Source organism: Eucalyptus grandis, chromosome 8 (assembly GCF_016545825.1).
Source record: "Eucalyptus grandis isolate ANBG69807.140 chromosome 8, ASM1654582v1, whole genome shotgun sequence".
Taxonomy (NCBI): Eukaryota; Viridiplantae; Streptophyta; class Magnoliopsida; order Myrtales; family Myrtaceae; genus Eucalyptus; species Eucalyptus grandis.
The window spans coordinates 66,012,231-66,031,545 of NC_052619.1; the positions used below are offsets into that span (position 1 = coordinate 66,012,231).

General features: G+C 39.2%; 2 protein-coding genes across 2 annotated transcripts; both read right to left on the reverse strand.

Moving 5' to 3' along the window:
- Positions 1-270: 270 nt before the first annotated feature.
- LOC104415658 (ACT domain-containing protein ACR4) lies at positions 271-3,504 on the reverse strand. The gene is made up of 7 exons (XM_010026985.3): positions 3,033-3,504; positions 2,745-2,790; positions 2,531-2,645; positions 2,370-2,437; positions 1,371-1,970; positions 981-1,085; positions 271-875 (listed from the first exon to the last, which is right to left on the reverse strand). The coding sequence occupies exons 1-7, from the start codon at positions 3,104-3,106 to the stop codon at positions 519-521; spliced, it is 1,365 nt and encodes a 454-aa protein (XP_010025287.2). The 5' UTR covers positions 3,107-3,504; the 3' UTR covers positions 271-518.
- A 6,998-nt stretch (positions 3,505-10,502) lies between these two features.
- On the reverse strand, positions 10,503-16,631 carry LOC104415659 (glucose-6-phosphate 1-dehydrogenase, chloroplastic). Its single transcript, XM_010026986.3, has 10 exons — positions 16,192-16,631; positions 15,236-15,453; positions 15,013-15,107; positions 14,224-14,338; positions 12,593-12,798; positions 12,363-12,512; positions 12,161-12,281; positions 11,808-12,037; positions 11,464-11,664; positions 10,503-11,060 (listed from the first exon to the last, which is right to left on the reverse strand). Exons 1-10 carry the CDS (start codon positions 16,397-16,399, stop codon positions 10,811-10,813), a joined length of 1,794 nt encoding a protein of 597 aa, XP_010025288.2. The 5' UTR covers positions 16,400-16,631; the 3' UTR covers positions 10,503-10,810.
- Positions 16,632-19,315: the final 2,684 nt, after the last annotated feature.

Here is a 19,315-nt window from a genome sequence, read left to right on the forward strand (position 1 = left end):
GTTTCGATGTCTTGCTCTGCGGTGGCCAAGAACACTATTCCGTGGTTCAAAATAAAAGAGAGTTGAGGACATCTGAACTGAAAGCGAACCATGCCTAGACTTTTGTTAAAACCTCGGCCTATGTGGACCGAGCCAGCCAGGATTATGCTGTAACGTTCAAGAAATTCTCAGTAATAATCTATGTCAACCACAAAGAGAAATGTATTTCCATATCCATGGCAGGAGTATTCAGAAGTGAAAAACCCAAATGCCAGCATGGCGCCGAAAAAGTATCGAGAGAAACCAGTAAACAAGACTTGGATTGAATGATTGACCAAAGTTGGGGAACTAATATTATTTACAACATCCTTCCCTACAGCAACAGATGCTGCTAAAGAGAACTATGTACAGGGTACTTTACAAGCCAATTTTTATGATTCTACACACTTTAACCCCCGACCCGGATCAATTATGGTTGATGCAATGTGGTCATGAATCATCCTACTGCCTACCGGCACTACAGACAAGGTACATTCTTCCTAAATTGCCTCTAACGAACATGATTTTATTAAGCCCAGATTGTAAAGGAACTTCTCCGACCGTGACCGGAAGAGGTTGCCCAGAGAGAATTTACCAGTGTCTTGTGGTGGAGACTGCGAGTAGGATTCATCTTTAACCTGAAGTATCGCCACGCCAATCTGTTTCCGGACAGACTCGATTATCTCGCTCTTGACTGGATTACCAGAGGAATCAGTCACATAGAACGTATTCACAGCTTGCGATCCCCTAGTGGTAACCTCAGCCCGAGTAACTGACAGGCCATTTTCTCTAAATATTCGAGTCGCATCGGACAGAAGGCCAACTCTGTCAGGACAACAGAGTTCTAGTTTTATTCCCTGCATACCAGAAAACCAATTTTACCAAAAGGAGGAGGAACCTAGATGAATAAACATTAGGACGTTATATGCGTGGCGAGTCGCGAGTCTCTGTGGATCTTGTACCTCAGAAGTTCTCCTCTTAATAGCAGCACCCAAGCAATGAATCACCCTTTGCCTCTCTGCCTCAGAACTAATCGGGGAACCATCCATGTGCCTGATGTAGTATTCCTGGCGCAACAGAGGTTAAAGAAAATATCAAGAGAGATCGATCCCCGCATGAATTTGCTAGATTAGACAGTTAACACAAAAAAATTGCAAAGTTCAGTGCAGAGAGGAGGGTGCTTCAAGAAAAAAAAGCAGCAAAAAGATGAACTGGTACGCCATTTGGTATAGACAATCTTTCAACACAAACGTAGGTTGTAGAAAACTTCTCTAACACAAACATGTGAAGCACTTCAAACTGTATTGAATTAGCAACTCAAATCAAAGGATAGGAATTAGTTGGTCTGATACCTGATAAGCCTCAGGTCCCTCGGCAATGACAGTCCCGTGGTACACAACATAATCCATATCTGTCAATGTGCACACCGTATCAAAGATTAGTTTAGGGCGATCCTGGCATCTCAAGTTCACAACGGTATATCCCTTGTCCATGCAGTTGTCAACCGTTACAGAGAGTTTGCTCTGTTCTCCCGCAGATCCTCCGTCCACACCATCCATGTCATAATCGCGATCTGCGTACATCAACTGATGGAGCCTCCTCTCGGTGTGAGTGGAGCCCACCGTGACAGCGGTATTTGCACTGTTCTTATCTCTGTCGCCCTTCAACACAAACAGGAGCAGCTGCTTTATCTTAGCAAGGCGATCGGGATCGTCAATTGGCAAACTGGACTCTTCATCAGTGATATAGACGACAGACGCCATCCTCGAATTGTGGGTCCAGACTTCAGCAGCCACTACATTACATTTTAGGTTGGCCAGAACAGCAAAAACCTCCGAAAGCAAGCCCGGCCGGTCTCTCCCCGTCAGTTCAATAGTCGTGTTTTCCGCGGCAGCTTGGACACCAACAGAGCTCCTCAAGGAACGAAAACTCCGTATTCTGGGGCCCAGCGACTGTCACATGTAAATTGAAACTCAATTGAAACTCACATGATTTAGCTCAAAATGCAGATGAATTATCAAAGTTCGGCGCGAACGGCAATGATAGCTCTAATTCTTTATAGACGCTATATCCGACATAAACGAATTCATCAGCTCATATGGGGAAGATGCTGATGTTTCAATCAGAAACCTCCCGACTGTTTATGTTCATATGACCATTCTTTGATCCTCTCGAAACATTGTTCCCCAATTCTTACAAGACAAGATTTAATTAAAACGAAGGAGCGGTTTCCAAATTGTCAACACTGTAGTCGAGATCATGTATTTAATCTACACCAGTGATTCATGAAACATTCTTACAAAAACAAAAAACTTGCAAAATTGGAGTGTAGGATAATTCAGCCGATCTACCTGCTGAATCCGTTCAGCAACATCATCTTCAGAAAGCTTGTTCCCTTTCTGATCCGTCACGTAAAACACTGCGAACGATGATCGAAATGAAAACCGGTCATTGATAATGCAGTAAAAAGCACATGAACAGGAACAATAGAAATTAAATTCAACCGTCTCACCATCCATAAACCACTCCCCATCAGAAGAAATATAGGCGCGGCGAATTATGAGATTCATATCCGTCAGGACCTGAACCACCTCTAATAAGCTCCCACGCTTATTCGCGCTATCAACCTAACACAATTCACAACAAGCGAAACAAAAATTACGACCGAGAAATCATGTCATACACAGGACAATACAGAATTCAAGAAAACCATCAAAACCAAGTACCTTGAGCAGAGTGGCCTTTTTGCTGGAAGCATTATCAACCGCAACCCTGAAAATTCACCACCAACCACAGACAAATTAGCACAGCAAGAAACCCGTCATCACCTCGAGAACAAAAGTCAAATCCCACCGACAAAAGCAGAAGAAAAACCAAACCGGGGCCAGGAACAAGGAGAAGCCCACTTTGCATCCCGCGAAAACAGAGGAGGCGCAAGAAACGAACACACGCGACACGAGACGGACCCCGAGAACAGAACAGGGAGCGGACGGGGCGCAACGGGATCGACGTACCTGGGCGGGTTCATTCTGAGAACGAGTTTCTCAAACTCGTCGTCCAGGGCGAGAGGAGACGTCCAGCAATCCATTCTTCCCGAACAAAACCCAGAAGAAGGAAGAGAGACCGAGAGAGAGAGAGAGAGAAAGAGGAAGAACCAAGCGCCGCCGAACGAACAGAGAAAGAGAGAGAAGAGGGAACACGCGCGCGAGAGGTTCTTGCACGGGTTCTGCCCTGCGCCTCCTCTGTCCAAACTCTGTCTCCCCCCTCTCCTCTCTCTCTCTCTCTCTCTTTGTCTGTCAACTCGTTGCGAATTTAACACACGCCATTCCGAAATCCCGAACGGGGCGTTTGCCTTTTGCGTCGTTTCACGCCTTTTTTCTATGTATGGCGAGCGGGCGCGTCGGATGGCGGTGGCTCTTGCGTTGGACGAAGAGTTTCTTGGAGGGACTCCTGATAATAAAAGAGCAGATCGCACCAGCCGCCCTTGCCCACCCCCCTTCTCACCAGTATTTATTTTTTCCCTTCTCTCTCCTTTAAATTTTTTTTTTTTTCAATACCAATGCAAGAATTTGGCATTGTGAATCTAATAAACGACTTGAATATTCCTACCTGCGAGTACCTATCTAGAGTTCTCTTTAAAAAACTAAATTTTGGAGCGGTTTTTTTGTTGTACGGCGAGATCAAAGAGTATAATAATAATCGTCCCAAGTCCATGTATGGATTGCGTTGCTTTGCACGGTGGACTATCGTCGAGACTCTCGATGGAAAGAAATTGCTTTGGTGAAACATCTGCGCGCAATTAGAAATGGGAATGTTAAATACAACCCGATAGCAAATATGTTCTGCCAACGTCTTACGGAAAATGGCACGGATATTGGGTAAAATCCCTTTTAACAAAATCTGGGAGATGACACGTGAGCATGAATTGCGGGATGTAATTAGGTCGTATGTCATGTGCTTTCGCCGTAGATCAAATTACGATGTTCGTTCGACATACGCGTGGTTGGCCGAGTTCATGATGGTCGTCTCCCTCTGTCTGGTGTGGGCGAGCTTTGCGGTGATTTCTGCTGTTCACATGGCGGCTCTGTGAATGAATGTCTGTCTTTTTGTTCTTGTGCATTGCTTAGCATTCTCTCTCGCTCGCTCACGTTCCTGCCTTGTTTTGAGGACACTCTTGCTTTCGCTTTAGGATATGTTAATAAGTTAATAACATCCTCGAACCTTTTCTTCTTTTTCTTCTTCTTTTCTTCTTTTATTTTCTAAGATTTCAGCTTTTTCTCCCCTGGAAGTTTACTTAGGATTGAGCTAGGCCAGCAAAGTTTTGCATCTGGTGTCACCGACAAAAAGTCTTTTAAGCTCGATTTCCACGTTTAAATGGGTGCCGGTTCATGTACTTATTGAAGCGATCTTGATTTGAGTATTGCAAGAAGCTCCGGAGCTTTTATCAAAAGACAGTGGATCCAAAGGACCACGATAGAACGGGAAACCCGAATCTCTTTAATTCTGAGTGCTTTATTAGTAAAATAAATATCATCGGTAACATCGATCAGCAGTGAAACGTGCAAATCATAGAAATGTGAAAGAAGGACAAAAGAAAAGAACAAATTTCTTCTGACCCAATTTTTGTAAGTTCCGCATCATGTGGTCTAGAGCATGTGATTCACTGATTAAATTAACTTTTCTTACTGAGATTTAAATAAATGATCTCCATCAAACGCCGGGCCCAATGAAGAGATTTTCTGTCAAATCGGCATGTTACTACTGTGTATATGTTGTGACCGGGAAGCCTGCCAATCTGCAGCTTGACACAGTGAAAGCCTATTGACAACATTAAGGTGCAAAAAGCCCTATATGGTCTAAAGGCTGAACCTAGGTCTCCCTTTGTTGTCCCCAAATCAGAAAAATCTTTTGTGGAGATGGAATTGATTGCGCTTTTTATGGGGGCGACTCCTTTGTGGGGGCTTGAGGGGGGCATATATGTCTGATTATCAAGGCTCAAGATCTTAGCCAAGATCTCTGCTGTGCTTAAGGAGGACATCTTCCCCTGCCTCTCCTCTTACTCTTTTGTCAAATCTAAAGGAATCTGCCTTTTTTTGCCCTAGCAGCAGGATGCCCATCTCTCTCTTTCTCTCTCTCTCCTCTTCTTGGTTGGACTGTAGGCTCCCTATTCTGCTCCGGGGAAGCTTTTTGCTCGTGCGCTCAACACTTTCTCACCGTCAAATTTTGCATCATGATATGGTAAACGGACATCTTTAAGCTAGTCTTTGAGGATAGAGTCAAAGGTGAAAACTCAATACATCCAATCCCATTCGATTGATCTCAAGCTTTTTTATATATTGCGATGATGGAATTGAAAATTCCATCTTACCCTCTGCATTTTTATTTTGTATTGGGAATAGTCATATTCTAATGAGAGTAAAAAGAAGCCTCTCTCCTACCTTTTTATGATGTGTAATGTCACGATGTGTCATCGTAATTAAATATAAGAGTGTCATACCGCATTATAACATCACGATCATTTGCATTACTCGAGTGTAAAAGGATCATAAAGAAAAGTAACGGTACTAGTAGTGTATCTTGTGTTGCTAATGTGAGATCAGTATATACATGCCTTTTTGTATGGTTTTGCCCAAGCTCTGCTCCAATATGTGTAGTCTGTTGAACGAAGTTCACCTTTTCCCTCTAGTTTTTTTTTTTTTTTTGCAATAAAATACCTATGAAAAATAATTTGTTTGGGAGCCGGCCTAGCACATGATTCCTCCAAGGATATAATAAAATAAAATAGAATAAATTAAAATAAAACCTAGTGTCAAGATCCACTATGATTGGATAATCCCAACAACCCCTTGTCAAGTGTGGATATTGCTATGAGTTTTAATTTATTTAATGTGATTCTTGAATAAAATCATTATTATTTTTTAAATTATTTCACAAGTAATTCTTAAATTTGACATATCATCCTTGAAATTTTTAATTTATTTAATATAAAGTTATCCATAAACTTTTAATTTTTCAATATAATTCTTAAAATTTTAGTACATGTTTAATCTATTATTTAGATCGTATAAAAGTGTTCAATGTTATCTAAGAACTACATTAAACAAACTGAAATTTTAAGAATGACATTGCATGGTGAATTAAAATTCAAAGATTAAATTGAACATAATAAAAGCTCATATATGACATTGTACGTTTGCTCAAAACTCAGGGATCAATTGTATTATTACTTTTTTTCACTGACTATTTTACATTTGTTTAAGATGAATCGCATTTGTTTAAGATGAATCGTTGTAACTTGTAAACTAATGTTATCATGTGTTACGGTGTTCATGTCCTTAGTTATGATGATATGTCGTGATAGGACACTGTCCATCCAGAGTACCATACAAGTTGCAGTCCTATTATAAGGTGTATTGTTACTCAAATCATAGGGCAATCCCTCCCCCCCCTTTCCTTTCCTTTTTGTTTTACTTACGCAGTAGACAAGATAAATTGGAGCGAGAGTAAGACTATGGAGCAACAATCAACAATGTCATGAGACAAAACAAAGAAATTCAACGAATATTATCAATCGTCTCGTCAGCCATCTCAACATGTTAAAAATAATGATATATCACTTGACATCAAATGGGTCGATGACACGGTATAAGACCAATCATATAGCACGAGGAAAGTGGAAAATGGTAAATGGGTTATTTGAAGATAAAAATTTGGGAGTGACGTAATGTAATAACTCTTTATCATCATAACGCATTAATAGCAAGAAAAGTTAGATGTGTTCATGATGCTCCGGGTAGGTACGAACTGAAAAGAGGAAGAAACGTGGTGGGGACGAGTCAATGCTCAGCTCAAAGCGACGGACACTTAGAGAAAGTCACATTACTTATCTCTGGCAAGTAATTGTGGTTTGGTTTCTTTAATTCCTTTCTTCTTCTTCTTCTTCTTTTTTTTTATTTCTTTTGATTTTTTTTGCCATTAATCAGAGTGGAAATCATGTTAGGAATGACAACAACGTCTAACAATACCCCACAAAAACAGGGAAAGCCATCTAGATGGACTCAATTAACCTTAACTGGAGGATTTATTTATTGCTATTTTTATAAAATTATTATATTGTAAATATCACACATTTAGTAAATACTAATGCCTTTTATTGACTTAACTTTTATTTTTATTTTTTTTGGTCAGATTCTTGACTCAAGTTGAGGGTGTTGGAGACTCAACAAAATCTGTTCCTTAAAGTCATTTGCCTACACTTATCTGCTGCTTCCGATTTCCGTTCTATTTATGACTTCCTCTCGGGATTATTTCTTAAATAAAAGCGACGATTAATTTTTGAAATTTTTGTATAGGATTAATTAGGTAATATCTTAATGTCTTCGCGGATTTCAACTATCGAACAAAGTAAAGGCGCGTGGGTGTTTCAAGATTTACAACAAGTCAAACGGTTAAAACAAAAGTCACTATTTACAACAAGTCAAACGGTTAAAACAAAAGTCACTACGCAAAGCTAATTTAAAGGAATCTCGCTTGTCATGCAATATTCCGACAAGGAATTTTCTAACGTTAAGTAGGAGAGATAGGGTTCATACAGTGCAGTTTGGGTGTTCTCATGTTTATGTGTAAGCCACACGGTATGATCCGTTTATTAGGTGTTCCATTGGTCTTCCGACAGTCGAGTTTACCGAGCTCGTACATTACAAAGTCGGGTTATTTCCCGAGTGTCCAGATAATGCAGTCTCCATGTCCGTCCATGTACTTGAATGATAGAAAAGATAGTGAACTGGAAGCTGAATTTAAACACCCATTTAGGCTTTCTGCACACCTAAACTTCATATAAATTCAGCATATGCCGACTAAAATACCTACTTTGGTTGGAAAAATAGGGTTGTCTTGTTATATTCTGAAAGATTTGATCAGGAGAAACGAATCTAAGTATTCCATCATTTCTACTTAGCTCTAAAATGCCATTTCCAATTTGATGAGTTCATGCTTTAATTGGATGATATGACAGGGAAAAAGTCTTGATTACTGAACTTATCGTTGGTCGCCACATTTTGGCCATCATGGTCGGTGCCATCCAGCACATAGCAACTAAGAGGGGAAAGTGCCAAAAACTTAACCCTTAGGAAAACCAAGAGATGGAAAAAGAGGGAACAGACCATCACATGGCAATTGAAGTGCGTTGATGTAATGGGTCAGATCATAAAATTCACATCTTCATAGACCCACCAGATGGCATAAATGATGTCTAACCATGATGGGTTACATTCACTCTTTTACTCTTCTTAGATCGCGTCCGATCCTTCAAATTGTTCGCCCAAAAACACGACATTACGAAATAAGCATCTGCAGTCATCTGCAGTCAGAAAAATACACATTCAAAAATCTTTGCACATTCAATTTAATGATCTTTGCACCTGTATTTTCACACACAAGTTTTGCTTTTGCACCTTCTTTATGGCTATCTTTACGCATTTGCTGAAGCAGAACCTGTGGGGGGTCTATTTTTCAGCTGGCTTTCTTTCTTTTTTCTCGGCGCTCAGGTCTCGAAAAGCAATTCAATTTCGTTACCACAAACTCCAAAACAACGACCCCACGTCGCGCTCGAGCTGTCACGTTCATCACGGATACGTTCAAGTTCAAGAGGGGGGGACCTCCCCCGCTTCCCCAGATTCCTTTTGACTGAACCATCAGAATGTCTTTTTCTCTTTTTCCTTCTTCTTCTTCTTTATTTTCGCCCCCCCATTCTCACCTGTTCTTGCCAGTCCTCCACAGCTGTGACCCAGTTTCCGTACGAGTCGCACGACAGGCAGCAAGGGGGAAATTTGGGCACTTCATCGAGGACCGTCGAATTACAAGATAAGAAAACAAATCTCGATCGAAAATTTTCGAATCGTTTGTGAAGCACGACGTCTTGGGCAGAAGGTACAATACAGTATAATACGACGTCTTTAGGACGATCAATCGGTTTTCATAAGATCCAGTGAGGGGGGTTGTCTTGATCGAATCTGAGCTCTCTTTGATGAGCAGGATCCCATATATCTTTGCGTGGTCCAAGAACAACCCACGTTTGGACCACTCGCGAGCCTGTCTGGTTCTAACCAATTGCAAAGTCGTCGCCCCACTTTTATTTGAAAAGAAGGAAAAAAGAAAGAGGGAAGTGATTTTTCTTCTTTTTATTCAATTGCCGACTCGGGTCTGGAAGATACGAGATCAGTGGGCAGAACGAGCAAAGTGGGTTGCTTTTGGCTTTGCTTCGAGCCTGCTGCAGCCAGCAGAGACTGTGGAGGGGGCTTTTTGTGGTCTTTTCTAGGATGAGAAAATGGTTTTGCGCAGACCCCTTGGGGTGAAGCCAAAAAAGTGTGAAATGCGTCGAGGGTGAAATCGAATTCTGTCCTTTACAAAGTAAATTCCGACCATGTGACTTTTGTAACATCTTAAGTCTCTGAAAGCTTCCCCTTTCTGCTCACAAATGAGAGAGCCTCTCGAGAACTGCACGGTCAATAACAACATGGGGGACACTTCTAGGATACCAGAGTGTACGGTACTTAATTACATGTGCATTCGTAATTAAGTACAAAAATGTCGTAACACATGACAAAATTTGAACACAGGCTTGGGTGATAGAAATTGTTTATGAGGCATCTAGATAGAATGCAAATTCAAACCTGTCATTAAGATATTTGAGCATGCATAAACGTTTTTGAGCTTTAGTATAATGAGCCAAGCAACGATGCAATTGGGGACAGTGTGATCACATGTGTGCGAGCTTCACGAAAAAGTTCATGCACAATGGGAGAGCTGAGCTGGGGCATTTGGGTCTCTTCAATCCTAGTGAATACATATCTTTGTTCCGAGCGAATGTTCTAAATGTACACAAAAGGCTAAGATAAGAGATGTCCCAAGTGGCAAGAACACGATGTTGCCTAATTTAGAAAACCGAATAAAGTGGAGAAAAAGGGAGCCAACCATCCCTGAATTGGTGCAGAGTGGCTTTAATAGGTTGCTGGTTTTTTATAATAAGGGATCATATCAGAACATATTCCTCGCAATTGCCCTAATATCTACTGAATTCTTTTAAACGTTGACTTTAAAACATTAAAGAGAAGCAAAGGAAGATTTTTTTCCTCCTTAGCTTTCTCTCTAGACATGTTGCGATAAGAATCTATTCCAGATTTTCTAGCTTTTCGGGCATCCTCTGATTCAGGACGTGTAAAATTGAAAGGATCCACACAACCTCATTCGAATCTCGAATAGCTCAAAATGCTCTTCCTCGAAACTGGAAGTGTGCGTATCACGCAACTTCAGATGTCCCAACAGCAAACACATGAGCAATGACACCTACCCAGAATAGATGATTCCGGGTCAGGAAGTGAAGTGGATAAAAGAGATGAGGATCGTTTATGGGCTTCTGATCAAGGACCTGATTGGCCTAAACAATGATAGTGAAGAGTAGCATCATTTGCCATCCGAATCCGAAGGAAAAAACAAAACTGGGGTTATTATTTGTATTAATGAAAGAGCAAGTTATTACAGTGTTGGAGAAGTATTTGACAAGAACGAATGGTAAAGGAAACTTTAAGGCTCTTCCTTGGCCCATGTTCCTGTAGGATCGAGACTATTTTGTACCCCTAAACTGAAGCCTTTCACGTCTGGCCGAAGTCCTGATAAATGCTCAAATTTGTGCAAGGAGCAGTTCCTGGACCAAGATTGCAACTAATGCCAACTAGAAGAGGAAAACAATATGAACAGAAGAATGAACAAATAGAAGAATGTCATCTGTTGTAGGTCACGGGCCTGTGCAGAGATCACCCCACTTTACGTCGTACCTTGCAGCAAGACGGTGTGCTGCAACAGGGCCCTGACTGCCGTAAGGATAGCTCTCAGGGACAGTTTTCTTCTCCTCAATCTCTTTCAACACAGGCGTGAAGATAGCCCAAGCAGCATCCAACTCATCGCTACGGATAAAAAGCCTTCTTTCCCCCTCGATAGCATCAAGCAAAAGCCTCTCATAGGCATCAGGAATCTCCTTTGAATATCTACAAAAGGCACGAGCAGAAGTTGTCATGAGCGTATATCACTAAATGAAGCATTATCACATTAAGTGTCGAAACTTTGTTTCTCTTTTCCCCTTTTCTCCCAAGTACTTCAAATGTAAAGCCACTTAGACATTGTACTAGAACTTTTCTTTATAACTACAATCACAGTCAACAAATTAAAGGAAGCAAAAAAGGGACAAAGAGGATGCTTGAAGAAATACTACAGTATCTATATTCTACAGTAATTAATGTGAACATGTTTTGCTAGTTGTATCTCACTCCCAAAATATGTCATTTCAACAAAACTAAAGGGGAGAGATCTACAATTGCATATGCTCGCCACTATGGACAAGAAGTATATTTTGCCAAAAATTCCTAAAACATGTCAAAGATATGATTGTACCTCGCGGCATAATGTAGATTCAGATTACTGTGGTCCAATTTCATTTCCAACCCAGGGACCTTATTGTTTATCATCAAATAAATAGCCTCATCTGGCTGCACTCTAATGACAAGCTCATTTGTGGCTTGATCGAGATCTGTCCCAAGTTTCTGGTTATACAAATTGCCAGGCACATGCCTGAACTGTACCCTTATCTCAGCCCTGAAAAATAAAGGTGCAAAAAAGCAAGGAAAAGTTGGATGGCTGGGCGCGAGATGGATGAGTATGTAATACAAAACGTGCAAGTTTTATATAGAATAACATATAGATATGTTGAATCTGCAACTTTTAGTGACTCTAGGTACCTCCGATCTTGTAATGCTTTTCCAGCTTTCATCAAGAAAGGCACCCCTTCCCATCTTGCATTGTTTATGAAAAGGGCTGCTGCTGCGAAAGTAGGTGTTAAGCTCCCCTTTGGCACGGTCTTGTCATCGGTGTAGGCTGGGTAAGTGGTGGATCCCTCATTGTGGCTTGTGTACTGGCCAATTACCACGTCATCTAGATGTAAAGGCTTCATGCAACGTAAAACTTTGACCTGGTATAGGCCACAGAAAATTTGAGTTATAACTCACAAGCAATGACACTGAACTGTTTGAAATGCTACTCAAGCATACAACAAAAGAATTACAATACGTCATATAAAGATTTGGGTTAGAACCTTCTCATTTCTTATATCCTCTGCATACAAGCTGACTGGAGTTTCCATGGCAAAAAGGGCCAGTATTTGAAGTAGATGGTTTTGCATAATGTCCCTTATTATTCCGTAGTTGTCAAAGTACCTATAAAGATTCACATCTGCATACAATGACTATATGGACTTCCATTTGACCTTGAAAGGACAAAATAGGAGAAAAATTTACCCCCCACGCCCTTCAGTGCCAAAATCTTCTGAAAATATCAACTGTACATTCCTAATATACTGTCTCGACCACAAAGGTTCAAAAATGAGGTTTGAGAAGCGGAGGACTGACAAGTTCTCCACTAGCTCCTTTCCCAAGTAATGGTCAATCCTGTAAGGAAATGATGCATATCAATTCAGAGTAATAGTGTTCGTTCATGAAAAGAACCGAATTGTTCAATAACCACTCACCTGAATATTTGATTTTCGTCTAAGTATTGCTTGAGTGCTTTTGTCAGAGCAGCAGAGGATTCTGAATCCCGACCAAAAGGTTTCTCCACAATTACTCTAGTCCAGCCGTTTCTGGATGCAGCTGATGAGCTTGAACATCTTACAGCATCTACGAAGATATTTGGAGGAATCGACAAATAGAACAGGCGATTAGAAATTCTCCTGCCCTACACACCAGATTAATGGAAGTCAACTCAAGGCAGGATGAGGGTGATTACAAAAGGAAAAAAGGTAAATGCACATTGAGACATCGATCAAGAAACCAGCAAATTAAGGATTCATTACGTCATCTGAATTTACAACATCCTAAGAGGGGGTACATCAGATTCTGAGATAGAATAACATTTTGCTTATGATTTACAAATATTACATGACTAGGAATCACATACAAGCGCATAGTCTGTAATTCCAGTATACACCCTCCAATACTGTAACAAGAACCAAGATACAGTGCTCTCTGACAAGTCATTGCTGACCTAAGTTTCAAACACACAACTTATTTACCTGACAAAAGGAACAAAAACTACACTCCCATGTAGCACATTAGTTCTCAAAGTGAACCTTTATGTATTGATGCAGATCCCAACAAAGTTCTTGACTCAAGACAGCAGATGGACATGGAGTTTCCTAAATAGTTGACTGTAAATAGTGAAAGACACTGGCAAAGCAGCATAAATAGCTGCTGAGCATCCCTTGGTTTATACCAGGGGTGGCCTTTCAAAATCAAATATGCAAAACTGCCTGGCCCTTGAACTGTTTTAGTTCAGCATTTCTATCTGTCAACCCACACATCTTCCCTCCCAAGCCTCCCATTTTAAGGGCAACTCAAGTGCCTGAATTACTTGCCAATATAGTTGGCTAACCCACCATTTGGACTTTCAATCAAGATTAGTCTTCTGAGAGTTATGCAGGCTCAAAGTTGCCCAGGGAACTCTAATCGCCTTCCAAGTCATGATCTTGGTGTATTATGTCTAAAATCAACCAAGTTCGCATTGAAACATTCCATCAGTAACTCAAACCACTGAAATGCTCTTAGTAAAATAGAACTAACTAAGAATCTTGACTTAAAGTCATAAGATATGTGGATCAGCAATTTCATTTGAAACGACTGACCAAACTCTAGTCAAAGTCATAGAATATATATAATCTCGAAACAAAAGAGCTAAAAATATTTTCAAATTCCATACTACATGCAAGAACAAGTCTTGCATGCACTTGGTGCCTATGAGCATACTCCATCTCAACCATTAGATCACGTGGATCTCAAATGGGCTCCCCACCACTTAATGGCTGAGATGAAGTGGACTCACATGCTTTGGGTGCATACAAGAATTTTTCCATGAGCAAACCAACTAAACCTACTCTTGGAAGACAACATGTTTTCAACAACTAGTACACCCCCATTCCAGTTCATCTACCACAACTGCACCATACTTTCGTCAAAATAACCACTAGGACTATATTTGTAGCTGCTTATAAAATCTTACAACACGATTGAGAGCACAAGATGCAAGCTAACATGTACCCAGCTCATTGTTAACACAAATAAAAAAAAAAAAAAATGTATCTTTTCAATTACTTTGCCAGCTTACCTCGTGCAGCTTCAGCTTCATATCTAGCTCTGCAAAGTTCTCCAGGCAATCATAATGGCCTGAATGATAGAAACATCTCTTCAGGAACTGGTCCATCTTTTCTTCACAGTTCTCACTGACAATCCAGAATAAATGGTTATCTACGGTGAGGATTCACATAAATTTAAAAATCCAAAAGAGAGGTCTAGACTTTTTTTTTTTTTTGGGGGGGGGAAGCATCTTATATATCGTATATACCGTGCATCACCAATTAGATTTTAGATATAGGAAATTCAGAGATAGATTTCCCCATTTGTCGTAACAACAATCCCTTTGTAAAATAGCGACTGGCTTGTTGCGCCATGATAGCAGTATAACTGTTTGCATCCTGTGATTCTTGCCTGCGGGGTTTATATATACCTTGTCTACTAATAATCTTCATCTGCCTTATAGGCTTAAGCCGTCCATACTTAACTATGGTACTAGACCGAGTTTAAATTCTTTATGGCCCATTTCAAGTATCACTCCGCACGGAGTTCTTGTTTGTCCTATGCCTATTTGTTATTTCCACATGCCGCTCTTCATTCAGCATGCTTATGAGAGGGGTGCTGATATCCCGTATCACTTATCCATAGGCTTCAAATTGGCATTAAACATATAGTCTTCCTACACCCAGTAGCTCAATCTTTTAAATTGGAATTCCAAATAGTTGCACAAAATACTTTCATGACTGCAACAAAAGAACTAAAGAAGGATCCATGAATGAGAAATATTAGCACTTTTGGTCTACGAGATAAAAGCTGTATTTACCTTTTATCGATCCTGCAAGTTAGAGATTTACTGATCATGTTTCTGAGTTCAGCATCAGTCATCTTACTCCGAGCATAACCACATATAGTGAAATGCTGCAACCACAAAACCAATAAAAATGGATGAAGCAATTTGGATGAAGTCCTTGAGGCTCAAGATAAAAACACAAGACTGAATCATAACTAATAAAATTTTGAAAAGAGCAACTAGAGAACTTCCACACCTTAGGGAGACAGTCTTCACAAAATAGCGCAAAAAGCGCAGGAAAGATCTTCTTTTTGGCAAGGTCTCCAGAGGCCCCAACCACTGTGATGCTGACAGTAGACTCATTCTCGCTGATATTTACGTCTTCCACCTCGGGCAAGGTCAATGACAAGGAGCCTTTTGATTTCTTTAATGGAAGTTCATTTTCAACTGGAATGATTGTTGTAGCCACTGAACCTATGATTAACAAGAGCCGAATAATAAGTTAAGAATCAAGTTCCTCATCAGTGGAGAAAAACTGAAGTTGCAAGGTAGAGATACATTCATTAGGCAGAAGAAGATGTGCAAGAAACTCTCATATTTCATAATGCTCCTGTTCAGCTCAACGAAATTTCTTCTTGTTTTTTTTTATCCTACCCCTCTCGAACCAACTTCAACGAAAATCTAATCTCGTATAAATCAAAAGGGTCAATGAAAATAAGCTACAGCTGATTCTGTTTGCAAATATCAAAATCTTTTCTGTGGCATCTACTCCTATCAAATTCAATTCACATTCCCTTTTGACCCTTTGAAACAGAGAGAAATATGCATCATCTTACGTCAAAAAGATCTTTTGAATCTTTGTTCCTGCATCATAATTATCCCATCAAAACCAATCCAAGCTTCACTGGGTTGGAAAAAGTAATATCAACACAACAAAAGAAAAAGGAGCCACTACGCTACAGTGCCTCAATTTGAAAGAAACAACCTTCACGGGAGGCAAAAAAGAGAGGGAAAAAACATTAATCGCACAGCAAACTAGTAATAACCCGGATAGCAACAGTACAGGAATGGAAAAGGAAAAGGAAAACTTTTGGTACACATGCCAAAGAAAAACAATTGCAGTACCATATTCAAAAACTACATTACGGGTGGTGGGCATTGCGAACCGAACGTGTATTATCAAGAGGAAAACGCCAATTTCGACGAGGGTACCTTCATGCAGACGAACGGCATTGGCGCGGCGACTCCTGCGGAGCCGAGACGACGGCCGCGCGCGCAACGCGAGCCTGCCTGCGATGGAGGAGGAAAGCGTCGCTCGGCGATCAGGCCCGCGATCCAAAGAACATGGGCGAGGCCGGGACGACGGGGAGGATGGGGTTGTTACATGTGATGGACAATGCGTAGCAGACAAGGCCGCCATGTATCGCTCTCTCTCTCGCTCGCAGACTCGCAGTTGAGCTTTTTTCCGTGCAGGATTTCCTGCTTTTCAGGAATCGGCTTGAAGAAAAAGGAACGTGGAGAGAGAAGAGAGAAGAGAGAGAGAGAGAGAGATTGCAAGTGTGTGCGTGCGTGCGTGGAAGTAAGAGCTTCGGAGAGAGCGAAGGCCCTGGGAATCTCCGAAGCCGGAGGAAGAAGGAAGAGGAGTTGGTAGTTTGCAGGGGAGAGTGTCCGGGTGATTTATAAAGGTTGGTCGAATTAGGTTTAATCGGAGTGGTTAAGATGGGTTTCACTGAATGGGCTCCACTCTTTATGGGCTAAAATCCATCCTTATATCAATTTTTTAAAGAGAAAAAGTCACAAAAAACTTCAAACTTTGCCCACACCCATTTGTCCAAAACTTTTTTTGTAACACAAAAAAAATCTCAAATATGTAATGTGACACATTTACCCCAAACTTATATAGCGTAATATATTTACCTAAAACTTATTTTTTGTAACATAAAAAATTTCAAAATTTTTCTGATGACACCAAAAAACCCCCAAAATTTGTATTTGTATAACACATTTATCACAAAAATCTAGTGTCATAGAAAAAAGTTTAAGATTTTTTATATCACTAAAAAAAAGTTTGGGTAAATGTATTATACAAATAAATGTTTGGGGTTCATGGTGTCTTAGAAAAAAGTTTGGAATAAATATGCCTTAACGGGTAAAGTTTGAGGTTTTTAGTATCACAAAAAATAATTTAGGGTAAATGTGTGATTTTGTACAAAGTTTTGGGTTTTTTGTGACTTCTTCCTTTTCCATATTTGATGGACTAGATTGTTATTGATTAATTTTATCTAGTAAATCAATTATAAATAGGTGACTCTATGGGTTAAAAATAAGTTCAATATGAGTATTAATACTTTCATGACTATCTATACACTATCACTTGATCTCACACTCTCTTATTCCGTTCTCTTATATCAATTTGGATATGATTTTTCCTAGATTGGATCAAATTTAGATTTGTTTAGCAATATTGGTTGAGCCTAGTATTGATCGATATATTTGTATTGCATGAAAATTAGTCATTTGATTAGATAATTTTCAACCAACTCACCCATTTGACAGGTCTATTCATGGGTTCAAGGCTGAATTGATAGGTCAGACTCACACTCCAACATAAATCAAAGTAACATGAGCAATCTTATTGTAGTGAGTTTCACGTAATGTCACATGAAAAACAACAACTATAATAGAGTATTGACTCTTGATATAATCTAATTGTAGCACAACTCTGAGTCCTAAATAAACACGGATCTCCTTATAGAAAGGGAAGCAATGATTTGAAGTTTAAAATCTTGGATGGATGTGTAGCTTTTCCTAACCAATAGTGCATAAATTTTAAAAAATTAATACCATGAAAAACTACATATTAATATACATGTGATAAATTTATCTCAAACTAAATTTTTTATGACAAAAAATCGCAAAACCGTACATGTATGATAAATTTACTCAAAATTAATTTTTCTAACCACTAAAAACTCTAAGCTAGTATATTCATGACAAATTTACCCTTTGATTAAATTGATATCACGAAATCATAAATTAGTACACATGTAACAAACGAAGAGTAAAATCTCAAATTGATATACCCCTTAACTATCATGTGTTATCTAACTCAGTAATTTAACATATAAAATTTGATGGAAACTAACGAAGGGTAAATTTATCACAATTATATTAGTTTGGAGTTTTTGGTGGTCAAAAAATGGTAGTTTGGAGAAATTCGTCCTAAGTATATCAATGCAAGATTTTTTACTATAAAAATCCAATTTTAAATGCTATTAATCTCTAAAGATATTTTAGAACTTCATTTTTTGTTAATCTTTGTTTGGTGATCATATCTTCAGCTAGTATAGTAGTTGTGCAACTAGTATAGTTCGATTAAGGATTTAGTTGAAACTGGTCTAATTGATTTAGCTCAAGGTAAAACTCAAAATAAATTAGTTAGGTTGTCGTAGGTTCCAAAAATCGTAAACCAGTATATATGTGATAAATTTACTAAAAATTAATTATTCTGACCACCAAAAACTTAAATTAATACATTTGTGACAAATTTACTCTCTATTAGTTTTTGTTAAATTGAATTAATATCACGAAAAATCACAAACTAACTCCAAATCGATACATCCATCAATTTACACTTGTCATCAAACTCAGTAATTTAATAATAAAATTTTATCAGAACTAAAGAAGAGTAAATTTGTCACAAGTGAGATATTTTACAATTAATAAGTTAGTTTAGGGAAATTTGTCACAAGTATATCAATGTAAGATTTTGTTATTGTAGTTGTTGTTGTTGTTGTATTAACCCAATTTTAAATGCCATTAATCTCTAAAGACTTTTTGGAGCTTCATTTATTGTTTATATTTGTTTGGCGATCATATCTTCAGCTAGAATAGTGGTTGTGAGACCAATATAGTTCGATTTAGGATTAAATCGAAACTAGCCTAATCAATTTAGCTAAAGGTAAATACTCAAAAAAATCAGCTAGACTGTCATAGGTTCCAACCCGAATTGTCGATTCTTTTTCTTCTTACTCCAGGATAGAATAGGCAACCCGTTTTCTTCCTTTATTATTAAAAAGAAACCCTACGAATATACTAGAATTAGGACTGTGGGATGTAATGTGAAAGTACACTCAAATTTGCCCGAAAGAAAAAGAAAATAAGGAGAAAATGTACTCACATCACAGCTCCACTAATGAATTATCATGTAACCACTTTTAAATGTAAGGAATTTTGAAATTAGCCTGTTCTTAATGTTCATAACTATAATCGGGGAACCCGATTCATCATTTTTGAGATCGGGACCTCCAATATCAGCCAAAAATTGATCATCTTT